The sequence below is a fragment of the Mobula hypostoma genome, assembly GCF_963921235.1.
Source record: "Mobula hypostoma chromosome 8 unlocalized genomic scaffold, sMobHyp1.1 SUPER_8_unloc_1, whole genome shotgun sequence".
In the NCBI taxonomy this organism is placed as follows: domain Eukaryota; kingdom Metazoa; phylum Chordata; class Chondrichthyes; order Myliobatiformes; family Myliobatidae; genus Mobula; species Mobula hypostoma.
The window spans coordinates 122,344-141,471 of record NW_026948120.1 but is presented as its reverse complement, the minus strand read 5'-3'; the positions used below and the strand labels follow the sequence as shown (position 1 = coordinate 141,471).

Sequence of the window (19,128 nt, the reverse complement as noted above, 5' to 3'; positions counted from 1 at the left end):
GCTCCCCCCTCGCCAGCCCCTCCCGCTGAGGAGTGCGCTCTCCTCCGCCCTTCCCACAGCGCGGGGCTCCCTCTTTACCGCCCCTCCCACAGGATTCAAAAGCAAAGCACATCTGTAGTTTCCAGGGTCCGCGGATATCCAGTTCTCACCCTCTTCCCTGACTTCCTTCACCTGTTGAAATGAATACTCCGAATGACAAGATTTATGTTGTGATCTCTACACCCCTCGCCGCCTCCTTTTCATCGCAAATCCGACTCCATTCTCCGGAATACCACCGGAATTAGAAAGCACATAACAGATCCCCGGGAGTGGGTTACAGGCCAGGATCTCATCCAGCGGTTCAGGGGGTTTATATATAGAGTAACAGATCCTCAGGAGTGGGTAGGTTACAGGATGGGATTTAATTCAGCGGGTCAGAGTTAAGTATAGAATATCAGATCGTCGAGAGTGAGTTACAGGCCGGGATCTAATCCAGGGGTTCGGTGGGGGGCCAGTTATATACAGAATGACAAGTGTCTGAGAGTGGGTTACAGGCTGGGATCTAATCCAGGGGTTCGGGGTGGGGGGGGTTATATACAGAATGACAAGTGTCTGAGAGTGGGTTACAGGCTGGGATCTAATCCAGGGGTTCGGGGTGGGAGGGGGTTATATACAGAATGACAAGTGTCTGAGAGTGGGTTACTGGCCGGGATCTAATGCAGGGGTTCGGGGGGGGGGGTTATATATAGAATAACAGATCCCTGGGAGTGGGTTACAGACTGGGATTTAATCCAGGGGTTGGCGGGGGAGGGGTTCTATACAGAATGACAGGTGCCTGGGATTGGGTTACAGACTGGGATTTAATCCAGGGGTTGGCGGGGGAGGGGTTATATACAGAATGACAGGTGCCTGGGATTGGGTTACAGGCTGGGATTTAATCCAGGGGTTGGCGGGGGAGGGGTTCTATACAGAATGACAGGTGCCTGGGATTGGGTTACAGGCTGGGATTTAATCCAGGGGTTGGCGGGGGAGGGGTTATATACAGAATGACAGGTGCCTGGGATTGGGTTACAGGCTGGGATTTAATCCAGGGGTTGGCGGGGGAGGGGTTCTATACAGAATGACAGGTGCCTGGGATTGGGTTACAGGCTGGGATTTAATCCAGGGGTTGGCGGGGGAGGGGTTCTATACAGAATGACAGGTGCCTGGGATTGGGTTACAGGCTGGGATTTAATCCAGGGGTTGGCGGGGGAGGGGTTATATACAGAATGACAGGTGCCTGGGATTGGGTTACAGGCTGGGATTTAATCCAGGGGTTGGCGGGGGAGGGGTTCTATACAGAATGACAGGTGCCTGGGATTGGGTTACAGGCTGGGATTTAATCCAGGGGTTGGCGGGGGAGGGGTTCTATACAGAATGACAGGTGCCTGGGATTGGGTTACAGGCTGGGATTTAATCCAGGGGTTGGAGGGGGAGGGGTTCTATACAGAATGACAGGTGCCTGGGATTGGGTTACAGGCTGGGATTTAATCCAGGGGTTGGCGGGGGAGGGGTTATATACAGAATGACAGGTGCCTGGGATTGGGTTACAGGCTGGGATTTAATCCAGGGGTTGGCGGGGGAGGGGTTCTATACAGAATGACAGGTGCCTGGGATTGGGTTACAGGCTGGGATTTAATCCAGGGGTTGGCGGGGGAGGGGTTCTATACAGAATGACAGGTGCCTGGGATTGGGTTACAGGCTGGGATTTAATCCAGGGGTTGGAGGGGGAGGGGTTCTATACAGAATGACAGGTGCCTGGGATTGGGTTACAGGCTGGGATTATATATAGAATAACAGGTGCCTGGAATGGGTTACAGGCCGGGATCTCATGCAAGGGTCTAAAGTTTATATGTAGAATAACAGATCTCCGAGGTGGTCTAATCCAGGTGTTGGGGTGTGGCGGGGGTGGGGGCATTATATATAGAATAACAGATTCCCCGAGGAGAGTTACAGGCCGGGTTTACTTTCAGTATTTAACGTCCGTCTAAAGCTGTGTCACTGTAATTGAAGATTGTTTAATTATCAGTTACACTTGCCAGGTACGAGATGCCTCTAACATTTGATGTCCTTACTAATCAAGAGCTGATAAACATACCCATTGACTCTGCCCGCGTGTTCAGTGTCCTGGAGCATTGGGAGAATCACTGAGGATACGGTGAGGAAGAGAGATTGATTGTGAAGACACTCGTTAATTTAGTATTTATTGAGATACGGCGCCTAATGACGGGACAATTTACAATGACCTACTAACACCCGTAGGGAACCTACACATTCTGGGAGGTGGGGGGGGGGGGACGTACATCGGAGGAATTGAACTCTGAACTCGGGCGCCCGAGCTGTAATAGCGCCGCTCCAACCGCTGTGCTACAGGGGCGCCCCAAACAACATTAGCAATGCTAACAGTTCAGTCTACACTCCGCTGAGCTGTAGTAGTGGGCAGCTTTCCCCTTCCCCTTCCCTTTCCTGCTTCCATCGCCGGTTTCCCAGGCCGGCTGTACGGGCGGCGGGTAGGAACAGGGAGACAGACCTATCAAGGAGCCGACACTGCGTCCCCTTGTTGGACCCCCATCTGCCCCTTGTATCCGACAGAGGGGAACCCGGAAAACATTACAATATAGTATTGTGAATAATACAGAGAACAGCAGTGGGGAGGCAGTGTATCACAGGGAACGTGTGTGTAACCTTCAGAATCACGGGCATGTCGTGAAATTTGCTGTTTGGTGGCAGCAGTACAGCGCAATACTTAAAGAACGACTGTACTTTGTAATTTTAAATTGATCGATTCAGGTTTATTTAACACCTAAGAGTGAAATGCGTCACTTGCGTTTACATCCAGCACAGCCCCGGATATTCTGCGAATGTGTTGTAACACAGTCTGATGTCAACACATCACGTCCACCCTCATCGTTCACTGAACAGATTTAGTCAAGACACCCGGAGCGGAATCAGAGATCGGAAAGATGAAAGTGGAGGAGCCGAATTGGGGCCATTTGACCTCTAACTCAGCTCCGCCATTCCATCATGACTGATTTATTAACCCTCTCAACCCATCCTCTGTAACATTTGGCACCCTTACTCATCAAAAACTTAACCTCCGTTTTAAATGTACCCACTGAGTCGGCCTCCACAGCCGTCTGTGGCACTAAACTACAAGACCCGACAAAGGGTTATCGGGGTCTCTCTTTCACCCATCAGGAACGCTGCATTCACACGGGCCTTTAGCATTATCACAGATTCCCGCCGCCCCCCCCCCCACCCCCAGACCGTTCAACAATCTCTTTGACGCCCCCTTCCCCACCACCATTAAGCGGGAGACTCCGTAGCGTTAGGACAAGGACCAGGGGACCGCCGAACTCCCTGGTTCGCCCAGGTCTCCGCACGTGTGGAGCGCCACAAGCGTTATACTACGTATTCACTTTTTAAAGTTGTGCCGTAAATTTTGGACAGGGAGGGCAAGTGGTTTGAAAGCGGGGTTAAAGAGGTCACCTTTGTCAAACTGGAAAACCCAGCCCCGAACAGAGGGGGTGAGGTACGACACCACCCATCAGTTTACGTTACAGTCCTAACCTCTCTCCCTCAGCGTCTCCACAACAGTTCGTATCCTCCATTCATGTAGAGAAAAGACTAATGACCCTCTCATTACCTCTGCGACTCTTACCGACCCTCATTTGATTGCTTTTACTTTAAACAACTCAGAGTTTACAAGCCGGAAAGCCACCCGTCATGGATCAGAGCTGAAGAAGGCTCTCGGATGAGTGGTGAAACGCCGGCGAGACAGCACAGAAAGTCCAGTGGCCTTGATTTACTACTGCTTAATCACAATGACCTGGCTGACTGAGAACTTTCATAGACGTACACCTTATTATTTCTTAATTTATTTGTGCACAGTGTGGGGATTACATGTACTGTGCAGTGTGTGGGGGGTACATGTACTGTGCAGTGTGGGGATTACATGTACTGTGCAGTGTGTGGGGGGTACATGTACTGTGCAGTGTGGGGATTACATGTACTGTGCAGTGTGGGGGGTACATGTACTGTGCAGTGTGTGGGGGGTACATGTACTGTGCAGTGTGGGGATTACATGTACTGTGCAGTGTGTGGGGGGTACATGTACTGTGCAGTGTGGGGATTACATGTACTGTGCAGTGTGGGGGGTACATGTACTGTGCAGTGTGTGGGGGGTACATGTACTGTGCAGTGTGGGGATTACATGTACTGTGCAGTGTGGGGGTACACGTACTGTGCAGTGTGGGGGGTACATGTACTGTGCAGTGTGGGGGGTACATGTACTGTGCAGTGTGTGGGGTTACATGTACTGTGCAGTGTGGGGGGTACATGTACTGTGCAGTGTGGGGATTACATGTACTGTGCAGTGTGGGGGTTACATGTACTGTGCAGTGTGGGGGTACACGTACTGTGCTGTGTGGGGTTACATGTACTGTGCAGTGTGGGGATTACATGTACTGTGCAGTGTGGGGGTTACATGTACTGTGCAGTGTGGGGGTACACGTACTGTGCTGTGTGGGGGGTACATGTACTGTGCAGTGTGGGGGTTACATGTACTGTGCAGTGTGTGGGGTTACATGTACTGTGCAGTGTGGGGGTTACATGTACTGTGCAGTGTGGGGGTACACGTACTGTGCTGTGTGGGGGTACACGTACTGTGCTGTGTGGGGGTTACATGTACTGTGCAGTGTGGGGATTACATGTACTGTGCAGTGTGGGGGTTACATGTACTGTGCAGTGTGGGGGGTACATGTACTGTGCAGTGTGGGGGTACACGTACTGTGCTGTGTGGGGGTACATGTACTGTGCAGTGTGGGGGTACATGTACTGTGCTGTGTGGGGGTACACGTACTGTGCAGTGTGGGGGTACACGTACTGTGCAGTGTGGGGGTACATGTACTGTGCTGTGTGGGGGTACACGTACTGTGCAGTGTGGGGGTTACATGTACTGTGCAGTGTGGGGGTACATGTACTGTGCTGTGTGGGGGTACACGTACTGTGCAGTGTGGGGGTACACGTACTGTGCAGTGTGGGGGTACATGTACTGTGCTGTGTGGGGGTACACGTACTGTGCTGTGTGGGGGTACACGTACTGTGCAGTGTGGGGGTACACGTACTGTGCAGTGTGGGGGTACACGTACTGTGCTGTGTGGGGGTACATGTACTGTGCAGTGTGGGGATTACATGTACTGAGCTGTGTGGGGGTACACGTACTGTGCAGTGTGGGGGTACACGTACTGTGCTGTGTGGGGGTACACGTACTGTGCAGTGTGGGGGTACACGTACTGTGCTGTGTGGGGGTACACGTACTGTGCAGTGTGGGGGTACATGTACTGTGCAGTGTGGGGGTACATGTACTGTGCTGTGTGGGGGTACACGTACTGTGCAGTGTGGGGGTACACGTACTGTGCAGTGTGGGGGTACATGTACTGTGCTGTGTGGGGGTACATGTACTGTGCAGTGTGGGGGTACATGTACTGTGCTGTGTGGGGTACACGTACTGTGCAGTGTGGGGGTACATGTACTGTGCTGTGTGGGGGTACATGTACTGTGCAGTGTGGGGGTTACACGTACTGAGCTGTGTGGGGGTTACACGTACTGTGCAGTGTGGGGGTTACATGTACTGTGCAGTGTGGGGGTACATGTACTGTGCTGTGTGGGGGTACATGTACTGTGCTGTGTGGGGGTTACATGTACTGTGCTGTGTGGGAGTTTCATTTGTCAGTATACATGTCTACAGTCCAATGACAACAAACTTCAACTTGATCTGAAAACAGATTCACCACCCTCTGGCTAAAGAAATTTCACGTCTCCGTTGCAAAGGGACATCTTTGTATTCGGAGAAATTCTGCCCCACTATTAGAAACATCTTCTCCACATACACTCCATCTCGGTGGGCGGGTGAATGGATGGATGAATGGAGCAAAAAGAGGGAAGGTATCACATGGATAGGTAGATACGGATAGGTAGTAGTCATGGGTTCAGAAATCTGACAGCGGAGGGGAAGCACAGCTGTTCCTGAATCATTGGGTGTGGGTCTTCAGCCTCCTGCACCTCTTCTCTGATGGCAGTAATGGAGGCCAGATGCCTCCTACTTGAGGAAGCATGCCTTGAAGATGTCCGTGATGATGGGGAGGGTTGTGTCCACTGTGGAGCCTGTGAGTCTACGACCCTCTGCAGCCTCACGTGTTCCTGAGCATTGGAGCCTCCATTCTGGGCAGTGATGCAACCAGTCAGAGTGGTCTGCACCGTACATCTGTAGAAAATTTACTAGAGTCTTTGGTGACATACCAAATCTCCTCCTACTCTTCATGTGCAGCCTCTGGCATCCCCCACATGTGTATTTTCAGTAGTGTTGTTCACATACTTATTATTGGGTGTAGGGGACCTGCATATTCATTACTGGGAGTGGCATTGCCCACGTGTTTTTCCTTGGGAGTGGTGAATGGGATTGAATGCGGGACAGTCAGCAGCGAACATCTCCAGTCTGACCTTGACATGAGGAACGTCACCAATGATACAGCTGAAGATGTTGGGGCCCAGGACACCGCCACAAGGATCTCCTCTAGTGACGTTCTGGGACTGCGATGACTGACCATACCACCCCACCCCCAATCTTTGTGCGAGGGCCAACTCCAACTCACTGACCACTGACCATTGGCCTCAACTCTGCGAGGGCTCCGTGATGCCACACTCGATCACACACTGCCCCAATGCTGGGGGCAGTCTCTGCCCTCTCCTCTGGAGCCTGGCTCTCTGGTCCGTGTTGACACCAAGGCTGTGACGGGCTCTGGAGGAGAAGGGGCTAATGAGACTCAGACCAGGATTGGAACACGGACAGAGATCTAGTGAAAAGTTTGTCTTTTACTATTCATACAGATCATATCATCACACAATACACTGGGGTGGGACAAGATAAAACAGTGACAGAATGCAGGACAGTGTTATAGTGGCAGAGAAAGTGTAGTGCAGGTCATCAATAAGGAGCAAGATGACAATGAGGTAGATTTAAGGTCTTGAATCATACAGTGTATTTTATTGAATAATCTGGGGTAGAAACTGTCGTTGAGCCTGGGGTACGTGATTTCAGGCACCCTGATGGAGGAATTGGGTGGGGGGTGGGGGGTCTTTGATCAGATTGGCTGCTTTACCAAGGGGGTTGAGTCACGCTCTCAAGTGCAGACAGCCCACGGCAGGGAGGATGGTTTCCGACACGGGCTGAGCTGCGGCCACAGCTCTGCAGTTTCTTTTGGTTATGGGTGGAGCAGCTGCCGCGGCAAGCCGTAATGCATCCGGGCGGAATGTTTTATGTGGGGCAGGGGCTCGCAGAATTTATTCAGCCTCCTGCGGAAGTGGAGGTGTTGTGAGCCCCCTTGGCTGTGGTGCCTACGTAATATTGAGGAGCAGGTTAGAGGCGAGGAGGTGCCTTGTATCAGCAGAGTCACAGACACATTCACACGTGATTGGACACTCCTGGGCCATTCGCCACATTCCCACACGGATCCCAGCTGGAGTGGAACCATTTGGAAAGAGGACAGGCCATCCACCAACACCGGGTACGGGAAAACCTCAGCAGGTCGGCTGGGAAATAGCGAGCCCCAGTCACTGGAGGAACATCGACGGGGAGATGGGGAGGGAGGGGATCACAGACAGGGGAGCAGCCAGGAGGGAGGGGATCACTGAGGGGGGGACGTAGGGGAGTGAGAGGATCACTGAGGAGGGACGTAGGGGAGTGAGGGGATCACTGAGGAGGGACGTAGGGGAGTGAGGGGATCACTGAGGAGGGAGTGGTGAGGAGGGAGGGGATCACTGAGGGGATATGTAGGGGAGGGAAGGGAATAACAAGGGGCATAGGGGGAAGGAGGGAATCACAGATTGGGAGGGGATGGGGGAGATAGAGGAGGGGTTTAGAGGTGGGGGGAATTATAGAGGTGGGAAGGTTCACCCCACACCACTGAGTGACCGCCCCCCCCCCCCACCAGTGATCAGAGAGTCTGGGGTCACAGGGAATAAATATATCCCAGTAAACGGTCCCATTCTAAGAAACACCGTGGCAGGAACTAAACAAGATGTTCCCTCCCAACAGCACCACACACAGACAAACAGTTTAATACTAAAATCTCTTCTTTTTAAACAATGACATTTTTTAAAAATCAGACTGAGAAATATACAGTTCACAGACAGTGCAATTCCCAGTGAATTACTGAGGTCTCGTTCAGAGACAAGACAGTAACATGTGCAAATAAAATCATCACCTAATTCATATCAGACACTTGTGCACGAGAAATACTAATGAATAAATGTGCTGCAATAGTTATAGAGAAAGCTGTGCAAAAAAAATCTTCTCCATAATTAATTCCAAACCTGTGGATTTTGGGTGCTGGATAAAAAAACTAGCCTGTGCGTGACTACAAAGAGTCGCGTGTGACGGTGTGTACAGACTAGTCTGTCTCTGTCACACTCACACCCATCAAAGATCCCCATCAGCAGGAGGTAGAGAACTACCACATCCAGGAACAGCTCCTTCCCTTCAACCATTCAGTTCCTCGGTGTAGTGACCACCTCATACTACAAAGGATATTCGTTCTAATTGTGTCCTTGTAAAAACTGTGTATAATGTACGTTTATGATTACCTTGTGGATGTTGTGTCTCTGACACTCTGATGCTGCTGCAAGGGTTTCATTGCACCTGTACGAACGTGGGCTTGTACGCTTGACATTTCAAACTGTTGAACGGTCAGCACCCCAAAACATCCACGATGTTCCTCCCCCTCAAGATGCTACCTGACCAGCCGAGCATTTTCAGCACTGTATCGTGTTATAATTCTGATTAGTTTAATACTTTAGGTTGTACCCATTACCAGAAGAATTGGTTCTCCCCCCCCAAAACACACACAACCCCTCACTAGGGGACAGATCATATATACACACTAGGAGACAGGTCACACACACACACACAATCACTAGGGTATGCGTCTCTCTCTCACACCCACCCACACCCATCTCTGAGTGACAAACCGCTCGTGCTCTCTCTCTCACACACACACACCCCCCATCTCTGAGGGACAAGTCTGTCTGTGTATCTCTCTCTCTCTCACACACACACACACACACACACACTGCCCCCCCCCCATCACTGGGGGGAATCGGTCTCTCTCTCAGACACACCCCCATCACTGGAGTCGGGTCAGTCACACACACACCCCCTCACTGGGGAATGGGTCCCTCAGACACAAGATTACACAGTCACGGCTGGGGGGCAGGTCACGTACACACACTGGCCCACAATGAGGAGGGATCACACACAGAGATGGGGATGGGAGGCATGCAGATATTCTAACTGCGAGAGACATTCCACCTCCCCGCAAAGCGCACACACCCATCACTGGGGTTGGGTCAGTATCATACACACATCACTGGAGGGGTCACTCTTTCTCACACACACACACCCCCCCCCATCATTCACAATCTCACACACATATACAGACACACACAGATGCCAAGGTCACTGACGCAGTGTGTGACAGCTCGAATCAATCCGGTGGGTTAATTATCTCATGTCGGTTGCCTGAGGCCGAAGGCATGTTCCAAATAGGAATCAGAAGGGGAGTGGACGGAGCAGGGTGAATGGCGAGGACAGGCTGAACCGCCTGTACTGTTGTACATCGACACTACACCCAGCGTCAGGCTATCCAGGGACTCCCCAGCCTGGTGCAACTCTGGTTCCAGGCCCAAGGGCGAACAGGGACGGCAGCCAGGCCTCACCTGGAGCTGTGCGTGCAACGCCAGTCACTGTGTCACAGGAGGTGTGCGGAGGCTCTGGAGAAGGTGTGGGAACGGCAACCAGGATCCTGCCTGGATGACCTGTTAGAAAGGGCTGGACAAACCTGGATTGGCTCTGAGGAGTCCTGCTCGAGGTTTATAACATTATAGGAGGCAAAGGTAGAGTGGATAGCCAGCATCTTTACCTTGGGGCTGATCTTGGGGGAGGGGGAACGCTTGGAGGAGAGGTGAGGGACTGGATTTACAGTGATGAAGTGCAGCCAGGGGTGTCGGTGGAGGCAGATACCAAGGGGGTGTTTGAGAGTTCTTGGACACATGAATGCACAGAGAATGGAGGGATATGCATGTCGCATAGGCAGAAGGAATTAGTTTCGTTAGGCAGTTAATTGCCAGTTTAAATAGTACAGCATAACTGTGCGCTGAAGGGCCTGATCTTGTTCCCGTGCAAAACCGTTTCACATTTTTTGCTTTACAGAGATTTCCTTCGCAAGTAGTTTGGATCTGAGCTGTAGTTTATGGGGGTGACTGTGTTCCCAGCGGCAGCCAGAATCAAGGTTCCAGTTAAACACACTGTTAAACATCATTTGTCCCAACTCCAGTAATATGAGGCGGGGGGGGTGGATTAACCCCCTCCTTCCTATTATGTTAAACTAGGCAGGAGGTCAGTGGATAAGACAGCAAATTTGTTAACTGGTTAAACGTACATTTGTGAGTATGAAATTATGTTTTGTATAAGAAGTTAAAGATATGGATTTCTGATTTAGTAAGCAGTGTGCCTCCTACAAATAGATACACCCCTTTGCCACATTGTTACTTCAGAAATCACTGTCTCCAAGTAAGGAGGAAAATCTGTGGCTCCCTCCTACGTCCCGAACAGGCCAGGATTTCACACACAGTTTGAACTATCCCGGGACTAAAATAAAACATGGGTGCAGGATCGAGAAATGGCAAGCAAAGTTATTCTGGGATCAAATGGGTCAACACTGGAAGCCTCTACTCAAGACTATCCCATGGACGACAAGGCGAAGGAACGCTCCCATTCATGATGTTCCCAAATCCCTCTGCTGCACGGTTGGAAGAATTTACAAAATACCATCTAGCCTCATCCCAACTCCCAAGAGCAACCATCAGGAAACAGCTTACCTAGTCGTTTATTAAAACCAGAAAGACCGTCATCACTCCTACCCCCATCCTAACAATGACAATACCCTCACCATGCAGGACACAGATGTCAGGAGATTTTCAAAAAATTGGAGCCCCATTAACCAACACAAAACTTCCAACACCAACCCAAAATATTTCGGAAAGTCGTGACATTCAGTGGGATTGGCAGAGGAGGTCTTTTTTGTAAATTTCAGACCAGATTCCAAGTAACCCTGAACACAAGGGATGATTTAGAATATAGAAAAGCTTGTTTGATTCAATATACAAAACATATAAATACAAACTTTGTATAGCTCAGGAGATGATATTCATAGTGAAAGATCATAATTCCAATAATTAACAATAAAGTCTTTAATTCATCGAGTATATCCCTCTTAGTTCACCGTACATCTGTAAATGTAAGATAATAAAAGTCAATACTCACAATAGACACTGTACAGACTGTCACCACACAGAACTATCCACCAAAATCTGCTTCCTTGGGTTCATAATCGATTATTAATTTACTCCATTTCACTGGGTTCAGTCCCCAGAAACATTTCCTAATGCTCAAACTTTGAACTAACCTTTGTTCCCTGCCTTGGCAGTGAGTGATGGGACTGTGTGGAGGGAGCTTCACTCTGTGTCTGACACGGGAGTGTGTGATGGGACGGTGTGGAGGGAGCTTCACTCTGTGTCTGACCCCGGGAGTGTGTGATGGGACAATGTGAGGGGAGCTTCACTCTGTGTCTGACCCCGGGAGTGTGTGATGGGACAATGTGAGGGGAGCTTCACTCTGTGTCTGACCCCGGGAGTGTGTGATGGGATGGTGTGGAGGGAGCTTCACTCTGTGTCTGTCCCTGGGAGTGTGTGATGGGACAGTGTGGAGGGAGCTTCACTCTGTGTCTGTCCCTGGGAGTGTGTGATGGGACTGTGTGGAGGGAGCTTCACAGTGTGTCTGACCCCGGGAGTGTGTGACGGGACAGAGGGGAGGGAGCTTCACTCTGTGTCTGACCCCGGGAGTGTGTGATGGTACAGTGTGGAGGGAGCTTCACTCTGTGTCTGACCCCGGGAGTGTGTGATGGGACAGTGTGGAGGGAGCTTCACTCCGTGTCTGACCCTGAGAGTGTGTGATGGGACAGTGTGGAGGGAGCTTCACTCTGCGTCTGACCCCGGGAGTGTGTGATGGGACAGTGTGGAGGGAGCTTCACTCTGTGTCTGACCCCGGGAGTGTGTGATGGGATGGTGCGGAGGGAGTTTCACTCTGTTTGGGAGTATCCACTACCCCGTGGCTCATACCTTCATTGCCCGATACACCCACGACTGGTACTCCGTCACCCTGCAGTAGACGCCAGGTTTAGTTGCCATCGCACAGCCCGTTCCCCAGCTGACAACGCCACTTAGGCGCCATCGGGATCTGTTTGAGAGGGTATCCTGACAGACCAGGGGTCCTCCGCTGTCACCCTGGGGATACAGACCATGGTCAAAGTGTTTGTGTATGTACCTGCACATCAGTGTCTGCGTCCACCTTCAGTAAGGGTGTGTTTGTGTGTATCTGTGTAAGTCTGGGTCTGTACAAGTGTGTAAGTATATTTGTGAGTGTGTGTGTGTGCGTGTGCGTGTGCGTGTGCGTGTGCGTGTGGGAAGGGGAAGAACCTGCCACTCCGTGAGCATCTGCGTGCCTCTGCTTGTCTGTCCGTGTGCACCCCTCCCCGGAGAGGCCGGGACCCCACTCACCTGGCAAGCGTCGACACCGCCCTCACTGTAGCCAGCGCAGAACATCTTGGGAGTGATCTGCCCGTTGTAGAACTCCGGACTGTTACACTGGGCGTTGCTGACGATGGGCACCTCCGCTTCCCGGAGCTCGTCCGACTGATGGCCTGTTCCCAAACACCAGACTGTCACTGTCACGGGAATACATCACACAAAATCTGGCCCACACATCTTCGGCTGTGCCCTCTTCACCGGGGGCACATCCCTCCCCACCATCCAGGCCACGCCATCTTCTCAAAGCTCCCATTGGGCAGGAGGTACAGTGACCTGAAGTCCCACACCACCGGATTCCCTTTAACCATTTGGCTCCTGAACCAACCAGTACAACCCTAATCGCTCCCTCACTACAGCAACACCAGGACCATTTTGTCCACAATAGACTCTTTCTAGTTTTTGTACTCATTGGGTCCTTTCTTGTGAAAGGAGCCTATAATTTACATTGTTATTGTGAATGTTGTAGATGGACAGCGCAGAGCATTCTGACCAGCTGCGACACTGCCCGATCTGAAGGCTCCGATCCAGGATCTCAAGAGGCCACAGAGGGCTGTGGGCCCAGGCAGAGAACAACCCTCCCCAGCAACGAGAACTTCAAGAGTTGCTGCCTTAAGGCGATGGCATCCATCGTCAAGGAGCCTCGCCCTTGGGGACCTGCCCTCTTCTCGTTACTACCGTCAGGGAGGAGACACAGAATACCCACACTCAACGTTTTAGGGACAGCTTCTTCCCCTCCGCCATCAGATTTCTGAGTGGTCCGTGAGTCCTCGAGCACTACCTGCACAATTGTGTTTTGTAACGTGCAGGAATTAGTGATGCACGGAACTGTACTGCTGCCATAAAAAAACATATTCCATCAGTGCTGGGACCGCAGCTGTTTACAATATACATTAATGATTTAGATGAGGGAATTAAAAGTATCATTAGCAAATTTGCCAATGACACAAAGCTGGGTGGCAGTGTGAAATGTGAGGAGGTTGTTATGAGAATGCAGGGTGACTTGGACAGGCTGGGTGATTGGGCAGATGCATGGCAGATGCAGTTTAATGTGGATAAATGTAGGTCATCCACTTTGGTGGTAAGAACAGGAAGGCAGATTATTATCTAAATGGAGTCAAGTTAGGAAAAGGGGAAGTACAGCAAGATCTAAGTGTTCTTGTACATCAGTCACTGAAAGCAAGCATGCAAGTACAGCAGGCAGTGAAGAAAGCTAATGGAATGCTGGCCTTCATAACAAGGGGAATTGAGTATAAGAGCAAAGAGGTCCTTCTGCAGTTGTACAGGGCCCTGGTGAGACCACACCTGGAGTACTGTGTGCAGTTTTGGTCTCCAAGTTTGAGGAAGGACATTCTTGCTATTGAGGGAGTGCAGCGTAGGTTCACAAGGTTAATTCCCGGGATGGCGGGACTGTCATACGTTGAAAGATTGGAGCGACTGGGCTTGTATACTCTGGAATTTAGAAGGCTGAGAGGGGATCTTATTGAAACATATAAGATTATTAAGGGATTGGACACGCTGCAGGCAGGAAGCATGTTCCCGCTGATGGGTGAGTCCAGAACCAGAGGCCACAGCTTAAGAATAAGGGGTAGGCCATTTAGAACGGAGTTGAGGAAAAACTTTTTCACCCAGAGAGTGGTGGATATATGGAATGCTCTGCCCCAGAAGGCAGTGGAGGCCAAGTCTCTGGATGCTTTCAAGAAAGAGATGGATAGAGCTCTTAAAGATAATGGAATCAAAGGTTATGGGGATAAGGCAGGAACTGGATACTGATAGTGGATGATCAGTCATGATCACAGTGAATGGCGGTGCTGGCTCGAAGGGCTGAATGGCCTACTCCTGCACCTATTGTCTATTGTCAGATAGGCCAGTAATAACAACCCCGATTCAGATTTGAATGTTGTGTCTCCGGCGCTGCGTGCCTGCGATGCTGCTGTAAGGAAGGTTTTCATTGCACCTCGAGTGTGTGATAATAGCCTTGACTTTGACCTTCGCTTGCACTTCCAAGAGGGTGAGAACACGGATAGTCTATCAAAATGTGTGGCCTCTGAAGGCAGAGTCAACTTTTAATTTTGGTAAGGAAGGCGCTCGGCAAGCTGGCCTTCATCAGCTCAGCTCAAGAGTCAGGAAGTCACGTTGGAGATCTATAAAACTCTGGACAGGCTGCACTTGGAGTATTGCGTGTAGTTCTGTTTGCCCTAGTACAGGAACGCTGTGCAGGCTTTGGAGAAGCTGCAGAAGAGGTTCACCTGGATTAGAGGGCATGAGTTTGCCCAAACCTGGGCTGCTTTCTTTAGAACAGTGTGGTGCATGGCCAAGTGGTTAGGGCGTTGGGCTCACGATCTGAAGGTCGTGGGTTCGAGTCTCGGCCAGGGCAGCGTGTTGTGTCTTTGAGCAAGGCACTTGACCACACACTGCTCCAATCCACCCAGCTGAAAATGGGTACTGGCAAATGCTGGAGGTTAACCTCACGATAGACTGGCGTCCTATCCGGGGGGAAGTCTCGTACTCTCAGTCGCTTCACGCCACGGAAACCGGCATCAGCACCGGCCTGATGGGCCACAAGGCTCGGGACAGACTTTAACTTTTTCTTTAGAACAGCAACTGCTGAGCAGGGGTGCGGGGGGGGGGGCGGGCGGGGGGGAACCTGACAAACGTTCATGAGTTAAGGTTATAGTTAGGGTCTGTCATCTCCCCCCAACCCCCCTGGTGGAAATGGCAAACATCAGATAAATCTTTGGATATGTGAGGTGTGATAGAGAGGTTGGGGGGGGGGGGTGGACAATAGGGCAGAAGATGATATAAAACCACTCAACTTTAGATCAGAGTGTATTCGTTCAAGGACGAATGCCCCACCCCCATCCTGGGCTGATAATAAATGGAGCTTTTTCCAAAAGGGAGTCCCTGGGCACACTGTGAATTTTTTCTCCCACACCAACTTGCTGGGATGTCCCAAACACACTCTCAGACAAAGCAGTGGCGTGGTCTCACCCCGCCACAGATATTCCCTCCTCTTTCTCTCCCTCCACCTTCTCCACCATTCCGCACTTCCTCACTTTTCCCTGTTCTTCCCTGGTTCTGGTGAAGAGTCCCAGACCGTAAAACACAATCTGCTCCCGCCTCTCCAGGTGCTGACTGACCGGCTGACTGTTTGCAGAATTGTACAATTCTATCAAATCTCATTGAGGTGTGGACAGAGTAGATTAAGGGACATAGGGCATTCAGCATAGATACAGGACCTTCTGCACACAGCATCATGCCAAACCAATAAAGCTGGTGACACCTAATCCCTCTACCACCACGCGGTCCATATCCCTCCATTCCCTACAGATTCATGTCTCTAAGAGCCTCAAACACCTCTTTCATATCTGCCTTTACCACCACACCTGGCAGCACATTCCCGTAAAAAAAAAACACCCCACATATCTCCTTTGAACTTCTACTACTACTGCTACATCGACTCAGGCCTAGGGGGCCGGCGTCGGGCACGATGACGGACTCTCCACTTCTCCCTCTCCCTCATCAGTGTGTTCAGTTCATCTACATTAGCCGCACTGCTGTCTTCCAGGAGCGTGTTGACCATAGTCTTGGGAGGGCGCCCAGGGTTCATCCTCCCATGCTTGGGCTCCCATATGATGACTAGGCTGGCAGGTAGCTCGGGGTGGTGTAGACAGTTCCCCGCTAGTTGCAGTCTTCTCACCTCGATTTTAGTGGAGAGCATCAGTAGGTTATTATAGAGCTTGACGTTCGTCATGTGCTGTTGCCAACTCACGCCAAGAGCCATCCGGAGCATTCGTGTATAGCAACCATCCAGAGACTTTCACATTGTCTTGGTGAGTGTCCACGTCTCGCATCCGTACGTGAGAATGGACTCTATGACTGCTATGAACCCCCCCCCCACCTAAAATGCCTGAAAACCCACTCAGCATATTACTAACAGCTTCTTCCTCTCAGCCATCAGGTTTTAGAATGGCCCATGAACTCTACCTAGCACAAAAGGTGAATCACTATGTATTTATTTCTGTAACTTGTAGCAATTTTATGTTTTACACTGTACAACAAATTTCACATGTCAGGGGTAATAAAAGTGATTCTGATTCTGCCCTTCAGTATTAAATATTCCTAACTTGGCAAAAAGATACCATCTGCCTACTCCACGTCTCTCACAATCTCATCCATTTCCATCAGATCTCCCCTCAGCCTCCACTGCTCCAGAGAAAACATCCCAAGTTTGTCCAACCTCCGTTTACAGTTCATGCTCTCTAATCCAGGAAACATCCTGGTGAACCTCCTCTGCACCCTTTCCAAAGCCTCCACATCCTTCCTGTAACGGGGCAACCAGAACTGAATCCATTACTCCAGATGTGGCCTAGCCAGAGTTTGCAACATAACTTCCTGGCTCTTAACCCTTTCTAGGATGAGAGGCCACGACTTCAGGATTGAAGAACGTCCTTTTAGAACTGAGATGCGGAGAAATTACTTTAGTCAGAGGGTGGTAAATCTGTGGAATTTGTTGCCACAAGTGGCTGTGGAGGCCAAGTCATTGGGTGTATTTAAGCAGAGATAGATAGGTTCTTGATTAGCCAGGGCATCAAAGGGTATGGGGTGAAAGCAGGGGAGTGGGGATGACTGGAAGAATTGGATCACCCCTTGATTGAATGGCAGAACAGACTCATTGGGCTGAATGGCCTACTTCTCCTATATCTTATGGAGTAATAAAGCCACGCCTTCTTTACAATGCCATTACCTTATGTGGCGTCGTTCACGGAACTGTGGACGTGAACCCCAAGATCCCTCTACACGTCAACTGTTAACTGTCTACTCCCCCCTTGCATTTGACCTACAAAATTGCAACACCTCATACTTACCTGGATCAAACTGCATCTGCCATTCCTCTGCCCAGATCTAAACTGCTCTATACCTTACCACATCCCCCATGTGTTATATCCACAACATCACCGACTTGTGTGTCACTAACCCACCTACTCACCTTTTCCTCCAAGTAATATGCCCTGAGGGAGTTTGGTTATGTTGCCAAATCTCCTCTTCAGTCCCACAGGACAGAGGCAGACTCTTCAGCCCAACAAGCTGTGCTGGCCCTCAACCCCACACTCACACTGATCCCGTTTGAGACCCCCAGACTCCCACCAGGGACAGCCCGAGCGGCCAATTAACCCACCTCCCTCCACCGCACCTGAGAAAGTCAATCACATTGACCCACTCACCATAATATTCAGTGTTACCCCATCCAGTGACAGTACACAGAGTGCCTTCAACGAGACCTTGTCCAAGAGCTGGAAGGCAAACTGGCTGGATGTGATCTAGAGAAAGAAACGAGCGCCTCACCATCAGCAAAAGGTCAATGTGGAGCACGTAGATAAACTAACACTAAAGGCTCTACAAGGAAGATGCCCCAGAGCATGGGGCATTACACACGCCAAATTCAGCAGGGGTCACGTCAGACCTGACCCTCAACACTTTTCACCAATGCACCATAGAAATCCGGATGCGTCACAGTTAGTACAGCAACTGCTCTGCCCATAAACGCAGAGAGTTGTGCATGCAGCTCAGCACTTGACAGGAACCAGTCTCCCCTCCATACACTGTCTACACATCTCGCTGTCTCACCCACCCCAGATATCCGCTCTTCTCCCCCTCCCAACAGGCAGAACGTAGAACAGTACAGCACAGTACAGGCCCTTCAGTCCACAATATTGTGCCAACCCGTTAACCTACTCGGGAATCAATCTGACCCTGCCCTCCTGCACAGTTCTCCATTTTTCTTTCATTGTGCTCATCCAAGAGTCTCTTAAATGTCCCGAATGTATCTGACTCTAGCACCGCCCCTGGCAGGACGCTTCAAGTATCCACCACCATGTGATAGGGTGCCTTAGACGTTTGCAGAGTACCATAGTAATTTTATGTATTGCATTCTACTGCCGCCGTAAAAAAAATAAAACATATTTCGTGACATGTGATGATAAAGCTGATTCTGATATGGGCTGAGAGTGGGAAGGGGACAGGGAGAGGGGAATCATGGTTGGGGAAAATTTGGAAGGGAGAGGGGAGGGAGTGGGAAGCACCAGAGAGACGTTCTGTAATGATCAATAAACCGATTGCTTGGAGTCAAGCGACCTTGCCTGGTGTCTCAGGTCTGGATGTTTCCGTGCCTGCACCAGCTCCCACCCTGGCACTCGTCTGCCAACTGTCCCACATCCTTCCTGCCATTCCCAAATCCCTTTGCTCCTGCCACCTTTACAAACTCGCTCTCTGCTCCACATTTTCAAACACAGTACTGTGCAGAAGTCTTGGGCGCCCTAGCCACAGGCATGTGCCTAAAACTTCCACACAATACTATTCCAACAGCACAATTACAGCTTCTATCCCACTGATCTCGAACAACAAGATGGA

At 50.6% G+C, this 19,128-nt stretch overlaps 1 protein-coding gene across 5 annotated transcripts in view; it reads right to left on the bottom strand.

Moving 5' to 3' along the window:
• The window catches only part of hpn (hepsin), a 79,404-nt gene that overhangs the window by 21,661 nt on the left and 38,615 nt on the right, over positions 1-19,128 (bottom strand). For 4 of the 5 annotated variants that reach the window (XM_063038943.1, XM_063038942.1, XM_063038944.1 and 1 more), the window contains 4 exons: positions 17,943-18,038; positions 12,691-12,833; positions 12,253-12,417; positions 8,066-11,364 (listed from right to left, as the gene is read on the bottom strand). In XM_063038943.1, the coding sequence (XP_062895013.1) occupies positions 11,326-11,364; positions 12,253-12,417; positions 12,691-12,833; positions 17,943-18,038 (443 nt within the window). In that variant the 3' untranslated portion in view covers positions 8,066-11,325. Of the gene's footprint in view, positions 1-8,065; positions 11,365-12,252; positions 12,418-12,690; positions 12,834-17,942; positions 18,039-19,128 lie in introns of those variants that run through there. The other variant, XM_063038945.1, reaches the window with a different exon arrangement.